Source organism: Oryctolagus cuniculus, chromosome 14 (assembly GCF_964237555.1).
Source record: "Oryctolagus cuniculus chromosome 14, mOryCun1.1, whole genome shotgun sequence".
Lineage (NCBI taxonomy): Eukaryota > Metazoa > Chordata > Mammalia > Lagomorpha > Leporidae > Oryctolagus > Oryctolagus cuniculus.
The window spans coordinates 85,546,836-85,555,833 of NC_091445.1; the positions used below are offsets into that span (position 1 = coordinate 85,546,836).

General features: G+C 41.6%; 1 protein-coding gene across 3 annotated transcripts in view; it reads left to right on the forward strand.

Annotated features, from left to right (window-relative positions):
• Window positions 1-8,998, forward strand: part of RGS7BP (regulator of G protein signaling 7 binding protein) — a 125,826-nt gene that overhangs the window by 78,201 nt on the left and 38,627 nt on the right. For all 3 annotated transcript variants that reach the window (XM_002714060.5, XM_070056919.1, XM_017344746.3), the window contains exon 3: window positions 5,566-5,696. In XM_002714060.5, coding sequence (XP_002714106.2) covers window positions 5,566-5,696 — 131 coding nt within the window. The remainder of the gene's footprint in view (window positions 1-5,565; window positions 5,697-8,998) is intronic.

Here is an 8,998-nt window from a genome sequence, read left to right on the forward strand (position 1 = left end):
ACTTTTCTGACTCCAGAACTCATTATCTTTCCATTATGTCTTGCTGCATAAATCATTACATTAGGGACAGGCTATCAAACAACAAACATTTTGCTGACTTTTAAAACGCCATTAGCAGCTGCACAGACCACCACAGTCTGGCAGCTCAGCCAAAAAGCAGACAGATGTGGAGCCAAGACATTTCGTAACCCCAGTCCCCAGTGTGCTAACTCCTGATCCTGACCTTACCAGCCATAAAGCTGTCCAGTTGTTTCGTGCAATTTATGTTACATCATTATCCGGGGAAATGTAAATCCTCAGCCATCAAGTAAATTCCTACTATCTAGGTTCTATAATTAACATTTTATTATGCTTGTTTTATTATATCTCTACCTGTCTATATCTCTGTGTTCAACAATTCATGTTATTTTTTGAAGTCGCAGACATCAGTAAATTTTACCCCTAAAAAATTTAACATGCATATCAATAACTACAGTATATGTTGATGATCTTTAAGTAAAATTTGCATATAAGCACATGCACAAATCTTAAGTGTTCTATTCAATAAAATTTGCCAAATTATACACCCATATAACTTTAACCTCTTTCTTTTTTTTTTTAATTTTTTTGACAGAGCTAGACAGTGAGATACAGAGAGAAAGGTCTTCCTTCTGTTGGTTCACCCCCCAAATGGCCGCCACAGCCATCGTGCTGCGCTGATCCGAAGCCAGGAGCCAGGTGCTTCTTCCTGGTCTCCCATGCAGGTGCAAGGCCTAAGGACTTGGGCCATGCTCCACTGCCTTTGCGGGCCACAGCAGAGAGCTAGACTGGAAGAGGAGCAACCAGGACCAGAACCCAGGGTGCCGGTGCCGCAGGCGGAGGATTAGCCTAGTGAGCTGTGGCGCCAGCAACTTTAACCTCTTTCTAGCTATTACTGTCCCTCTAACTTCAGAATGTTCCTTCATACTGCTTCTCAGTTTCCCACTGTTGTTTTAATACTTTTCACCATCAAATAATTTCATCTGTTCTAGAATTTCCTGTTACTACACGAAGCATTTAGAATTTCATGTTAATTGAGTCATACAGTGTTTACTCTTTTGTGTAAGGATTTTCTCATTTAAGATAACACTTTTGTGATTTATCCAAGTTGTTTTGAGTATAAGGAGTTTTCTCCTTATAGTTATTGAGTACTATTCCATTGTAAGAATGATAATTTATTTTCCTCTTGACAAACACCTGGACTGTTTCCAGCTCTTAATGAAAATGTTTTCATTTCTCTTAGGCACATACCTAGAAATGGAATTGCTCTGTCATAGGATAGGTATATGGTTTATACACACGTATATATAGGGAGTTGTGCTATTTTAACTCCCATCAACAATGTATGAGAATTTCTATTGCTCCACATTACCAATATTTGACATCATCTGTCTTTTTTATTCAGGCTGTCAAGTGCTCACAGTTTTGAAATACAAAATAAAAATATTCTCAATACATAGTTTCCATTATCAATAGGTGACTTAGGCTGTGTTTGCATTCATGTCCTATTAGAATAGCCATTTGGTTTTCTTAAACTAGGATTAAGTCATTAAATCATGATTCTTGTCCTAAAGCAGTTGATTGAAAGCACATTTGTAGTTATTTTTGATGTTTTTGGATTCACCTTGAACTCTAAATCACTGAAATTTTGTTGAATTTTTAAGATTTTTTTGAAGACTGAAACTTTTAAATTAATCAAAATAATTAGTTTAGCTCTTAGGTTCATTGGGAAAAAAAATAATCACTGCCAACCACTAACTCATAAAATTCCTTTGACTAAATTAAATGAACATCACCTCAAGGGTGACTCTCAGAGATCTAAACTTTGATTAATAAGAGTGAATTATTTTAGGCCAAGCATAAGAAATATGCAGTAAAGTTACCCCAGGTTAAGTTGCTCTCAGTTCCTGGAGGAAGTCCATAGGTCTCGTTTTATTCTAATGCAAATATTTCCTTAGGTTCACAAGTTTATCCTGAGGATATTTCAAGCCTTTAAATTGCTGTTTTCTTGGCCTTTCCCCCATTCTCCATACTCTGACTCTTGCTCATTTGTTAAGAGAATAATCTAAATGCACTTTGTGTTTCTCAAAAAGGTATTCCAGGCCATTGCTTACATCAGACATATAACCCACTTGGCTACTTGTCTTTTAATGAACTTGCAATAAACGGTACCAGTAACACATCTAGACCTCTCGAGCGGGAGAAATAAGTTGTATGAGCCCTGAGGTTGATGGAACCTGCGTGAAACACCACCATGAAAGACACTTCAGCTTTTCCACTGCTCTTTACTAGTTCCTTTCTTTCTCTAGATGTCAGTCTCCCAAGGTATTAAAAGATAACATATGACTGTGAGTGTGAATTTTTTAACCAGAAAATGCACCTGTAGCATTGATTTTTATTAAGCAGATGGTATTTCTGGAGACACCTATTCAATTTCTTCCCATAACATGTATGAGGATGCAGTCAAGTTCCACAGTTTCCAGAATCTACGTGGGTTACGAAGGCATTAGGGGGATGGCCCCCACCAAACACTTTATATTGGGTATTTTAATCTCTGTTCTAACTTGTCATTTTTTCACAAACATTTAATATATTGCATTATATGCAACAGTAAAACAAAGTTTTACAAACTGTAAAACAAAATATACTGGCCCTTAAGATATGGTAATATGGTAGTCATTTGTTTAAATTACATAAAATGTCAACTATATATGGAGCTTGCACATTTTTGAAACTAAGCCACCAGGCACATATTTCGTACTCTGAAAATAAGAATACTTCACAGCTTGGAATGATATTGTACTAGCTAATTATCCCACTCAGAAAGTGTACAATACATGCAACAGATTATACAGGGTTTTGCTGTTTTAATTTCTACGTGACCCAACCAAAGCCAATGTTATACAGAAATGAATATAGGCAGCTGCAATTGGGATGGTGAGAAGCACTGGAAAGACCTGCCTGCCTTAAGATATTTTCCCTCTAGCCTGTCTTTGTAATAAAACATTACCTTCAGACTTTCCTATAAAAAGCAATATTTGGCAAATAATACACCAGGATCACCTTTTAGTACATGTACTGCTAATTCCTGTTGTCTGTTCAGAACATAGCTGGACCAAAAGGGAACGGACCACAATCAGGGTCATCTCAAAAGGCTGGAAATGACATGAAATAATCAAAGGGAGGGTGTGTGTTGGGAGGTGAGGGGTAGGTGGTGTATTAAGCAGCCTTCTGTCACTCTAACAATAATACGTAAACCAAGCTACTTACAGGGGAAGGAGTTTTGTTTTTGCTCACCATTTTGGGAACTTCAGAGATGAGCCCCAGAGAGCTGATGGTGGAGTTTGCAGAGGAAGGATCACAACACAAGCCAAAAACCCAAGAGAAAAGCTAGGCTCAACTGTGCTTTTAGACCCAACCAACTAGGGCGAACTATCTTTCAAGGGCAAGCCGCGCCCCCACCCCGTGAACTCGGGACCTCCTGCTCCGCCCACCTCCTGAAGACCATAATGAGATCGAGTCTCCACCCTCCCAGCACCACCAACTCGTGACCCTGGCTTTAAAGCCCTCCATGAATTGGGAAGCCAAAACACATTGAAACTATAGCAGGTGCGGGGTGAGGGTGGTGACTCTGGGTGGCTGGAGAAAAAAAATACTTGGAGATAGAAAGCACCTGTGAGAGGAAGGCAGCCAGAAAACCTGAGATTTTCACCGAGGGAACATTGGCTTCCAGTGCTGACCTAGGGCTGGACCCAGGAGACACAAATGAAAAAGGAATGCGATCTTTTCATTTACAGATAAAGCCACATTTTACCCAAAATTTCTTCTGAGACACTTGATTCCCACACAGGAAAAACATAGGATGACTGTGCGGGCATCACTCATACTGAGGCATAGAATGCTGCATTTTCATGAATTATATAAGCCATATGGTTAGGTAAACTCCTGCTCATCTACTAAATCAGTAGAAAATGAAAACTGATTATCGTCGGAAAGTACTGTGTGTATACAAATTCCTTTTGCTGTGATTCCAGAACTTAAAACTAAAGTCATCATTTTTGTCTGATAACTGCCCCTGATATTTTGCACTCTGCAAAGGAATCAAATCGAAATGCCGCATTATTTCATCACATTTTGTGGCGTTTTTACTGATTGGAGATAGAAATAGAGATAGCACTCCTTTTTAGAGTTTCTTTCCTTTCTCATCTATCAATACACTTTATCTCTTTCATTTAGTTTGCTTTATTTGGCACACACTATTTTAGCTGCATATAAAATAAAGAGCATTATTTTATAGACAATCACTCTCTTAATCAAAAATGATCATTCCATGTTTCGTCATTTTCCCATGTAAACATGTTTATCATGTTGAATAGAGGTGTGGGAAGCAACCCGGACTAGACTAAGTTACTGGAATTAAGACTTATTCTATGCATCTGCTCTCCCACAATATGGCGCTGGGAGAGGAGTAAACAGCTTCTACCCAGCTGCCTCCAGTTCAACCAATAAACTGTAGGACTTGCTCCTGATTGGAGGAGAGCAGCGTACTCGGCGTGTGGGCAGCCGAGTTGGGATTGGCAGAGGAGGACTATAAAGGAGGAGAGAGACGGCATGCACCAGGAACATCTAAGAAGGAACATCTAAGGGGAACATCTGAGGGAACACCTGTGCAGCCCCCGAGAGAGCCGGCCGGCGGTGTGCCGCTCCCCTGCGGAAGTGGGGAATGTGGCAGGGGGAACCGCCCTTCCACGGAGGTGGAAGGGACGGTAGCCAACCCGGGAAGAACCAGCAGCAAACCCGGGGAGGGCCGAGCAGACCAAAGAACAGCGCAGGGTCCTGTGTCGTTCCTCCACGAAGAGGGGGAGCGACAAGAGGAAGACTCAAGGACTTTAGAATAAATTTTCGAGCACAAGTTCGATGTCCATTTAGTTTTTGATTATCAGGCACAATTAGAATTTTATTACTTTTCTCTTTCATAAAATGTTCTGTTTTTTTTTTCCAGTAAAAACATTTGGCCTTTCATAAATTAGTCATACCGAACAATAAGGAATATTCTTTAGACTGAGACAAAAAAAAAAAACCTTGATAAAAATAATTTGTAAATTGTCTCTCTAATCACATTATGCTAGGGCCCCAGTATTAAGGAGCTATCATACCTGGCAATGGGATCACTCTTGTTAGTTTCTCCAAAAACAAGGGTTTTTAATCTCTTTCTGCAGCCTAGGAGATTCTTATGGCTTAAATACATTTTGGAAATTTGTACCAACAGCTAAATTGAAAATGTCTGATATTTGTAATTACTTAAAACGTTGCTGACTTTAAGCTCTCAGCAGAAGCCTGCCACTTAAGGAAGAAAACAGTTCGTCAGAAAGACACTTGTGTAAGAACTGTCACCCTGGCCACTGGCTTGGTGGCAGGAAGTCCTCTATTTTAGTCTCAGGGTTCCAAGGGATCTGTGCTGAGTGCGTTCCCCTCTCGGGGCTGAGACAGATGGGAGATGAGTGAAATCTTGAGAGCGCTCAGAGCTTCTCTTTCCGTCTCTTGCAGCCCGGAAGATGGTGAGATCCACCCTGAAATCTGTCGACTCTACATCCAGCTGCAGTGCTGCTTGGAAATGTACACAACAGAGATGCTCAAGTCCATTTGTCTGTTGGGGTCTCTTCAGTTTCATCGGAAAGGTACCCACCTGTAGTGCATCACAAGAAGCACAGAGGGGTGGCCACCAACAGCTCATCTTCTGCAAAGTGCCCACAATGGGAATGGATTGAAATATCCATGGCTGCTATGTGATCCAACAAGCAGCCTGTATCAGTCTACCTAAGTGCAGAACACTATTCATTTTGAACAGAAATTGTGGTAGAAAGCGTTTTCACATTATTTTATCACTTGTGAACATGATTTTCATGAGAACAGCATAAGTCACAAGTATGTATAATGATCTTACCAGCATAGTCAATGCTACCCAATAGTGCCACTATTTCCCTAAATGAATTAAGTTGCAAGAAGACAGATTACATATCGTGTCCCAAAGATTTAAAAACAGGGGGAACTCAACAAATAATGGGGGAGCATTTTAGTAATAGATCTCATTTCCTGGTTTAAACCATAAAGGGAATACATTGGCTCAAATGACTGTTCCCTCCAGTGGTGGCTGTGCCTTCAGCTTGCATTGATCAGATTCCTGACTCCCATTTGAGTGATGCTCTGCCTTCTGGGGGTTGGCTTTAGCCTCAAGCTGGCTTCCCCCACATTGTCTAATGGATTGCCACAGTTCTGGTCATCACATCTGCACACTACCTGATCCATAAAGAGAAAAAACTCCCAACCAAAGAGCAAAAGACCCGAGCTTCATTCTGAGTGGAGCAGGACTATTCCTGAACCAATTGCTGCAGATGGAATAGAATTCCACTGACTGGTGTAGACAATGAAATTACATCCCTGAGGCCAGGGGTAAAGTCAACCCCACCCAAGCAGTGGCTGTTATAGGATGAGAGAGGATGGGATAGGATGGACACTGAGGAGAAGGCTGGAAGATTCCATTACTGGAAGCTTCAACCTGTATTTTCTTTATTAACTAATTGAACATAATTCATTGGGAACCTCCTGAATACAAACTTTTTGTGCTTAAGCTCAGGAGAATAGGGGAGTGCATAGAAGGTAATTCTATGCTTTTTTAAAGCTTTGTTTATTTATTTGAAAGTCAGAATTACAGAGAAAAGGAGAGAAACAGAGAGAGAGAGAGAGAAAGAGAGACAGAGAAAGAGAGAGAGACAGAGAGAGAGACCCTCTATCCACTGGTTCACTCCCCCAAACAGCTGCAACAACCTGAGATGGGCCAGGCCGAAGCCAGAAGCCTCATGTGAGTCTCCCACATGGGTGCACAGGCTCAAGCACATGGGCCATCTTCCACCACCATCCAGGTTGCATTAGCAGAGAGCTGGATGGGAAGAGGAGCAGCTGGGATTCAAACCAGCCCCCCATGGGGTGCCGGCACTGCAGAGAGTGGCTTTACCCACTGAGTCACAGTGCCAGATCCCAGAAGGTAATTCTTGAATGCAGATATATAAAAAGTCAGTGAATCCAGGAATAGTCAGGGGAAATCTTAGGGTTCTAATGCTGGAGTACAGTTAGGGAGGGGAAAAAGAAGGGTATGTCATGAAAACAAACAGCTAAAATAAAGATTTGAAAGCAAATGAAACATTGCAATCTGGGAGAACTACATAACATAACAAAGTAGCTGGAAAAAAAAAACAAATTTTGTGTACCCATTTATGTATGCACACAGCAAGATGAAAAACAAGATTGTGCTACGTTGTTCCAGAGACAGAACATTTTGTTTATATATGAATAATATTTCTTTTACATGTTTTTCTTCTAAAGGCTGATCTTTCAATGGTTTCCATCTTTACTTCTGTCTTTTATACAAGACAGCAGGTTTGGAGAGATTGGCTCCTGACACTCCTGAATGCCTAATCAGAAAACCAGGACCCACACTTCACACACGTGTCACTGACACGATGCTTTTACTTGTCCTCTGTCTCTGGTCTCTCTCTCTCCCTCCTACACACACATGCATACATTCACATAGGAACACATGTGTAGTCTTCTTCATTCATCTTAAAGAGTACACCGAGTACGGGGTGGTTGATTTCCCGGGTCAACATTGGCTACACGTGCAGAAAGTCCTGCCCTTGTGGCTGAGGGACTCTTCCTCATTAGTAACACGCCCTTAGCGTGCCCTCCACTCCCACTCTGGCTTTCTCACCTCCTCTCCTTCTGCCATCCATTGCTACTTTTTGTCTTTCCGCAAGTGGCTTTTGGAAGGAAAGCTCTTCTCTGCTAGCTGCCTATTTAAAAGTACAAGGGATTCCATCATCCAGATTGCTTCCTGGCTGTATCTAGCCCTGAGTACACAAATAAAAAGCATGTCATTCCTTAACTGATTGGCTCATTTAGACTTCACTGCCTCCTGTCTTCATTGCCAGTCTCTGTTCTGCTTTCTTCCCTGCTGCTGCTTCTAGGAGTAAATTACACAAACCCCGCCCCCTGCTGTAGTGCCTGAACTTCTATGTACAGCTCTTAAAAAGAAAATACTTGATTGCATTTTCATTTCTTCCCCGCGGTGGGGTTAAGCCTCCACTTGGCTTTCTGTCTTATTCCTCTAACATTATTATTACTTAAACATGCCATCTATAGAAAAGCTGCTTCAAAATTCTCCAGACTCCTGGATTCTGTCCAAGGGTGTACTGACACTGTGGGGACCTCGCAGGTGACTCTGAAGCACCGTGAGGGTTGAGAACTCCTGCTCCACCCTTTGAAACAAAAAAATAACTAAATCACAACCACTCCCCCACACACGAATTTATAAAACTTCCAAGCGCTTACCACGCCATTGTCGTTTGCTACTCTCTGCTCCCTTAAGTGTGTGCTTCCAACATCACTTTATGTTTTCTTCTTTCTCCCCCATGCTCATGAAGAACAAATGCAGAAGTGGTAGGTGGCCCTGGTGAGTGCAGTGTGTAATGGTGCAAGCAGTGTGTTTTCTCTGTGAACCCTTGATATGACCATTGAAATAGGCAGTGCCCCTCAAAGTGCGGTCCTGGAACTACCAGCCTGAGCATCCGAGTCACACGTTAGAAGTGCAAATTCTTGGTCCTCACCCCAGACCCACTGAATCACAAGCTCCTCCAAAGCTACTTCTTTTATTGCAGCAAAAAGTTTGCAGAACAATTCATTGGGACATTTCTTCAGCTGACTTTATTTGTAACCTTTTGATCGCCACCTATAATCAGCAAACCTTCTTTCTTCACTTCTTTGGGAGTGTGTGCAGTGAGCATCTCTTGTTTCCAGAATGCACATCCAGGAGCTAGCTGTACTGTGGATTACTGGATTATTACCATTGCCCTGCACCAGCAGGGTTAAGACAATGAGGAAGAGGAGACCTGTTTTCTTTTATGATATATTTATTTTATTTGCGAGG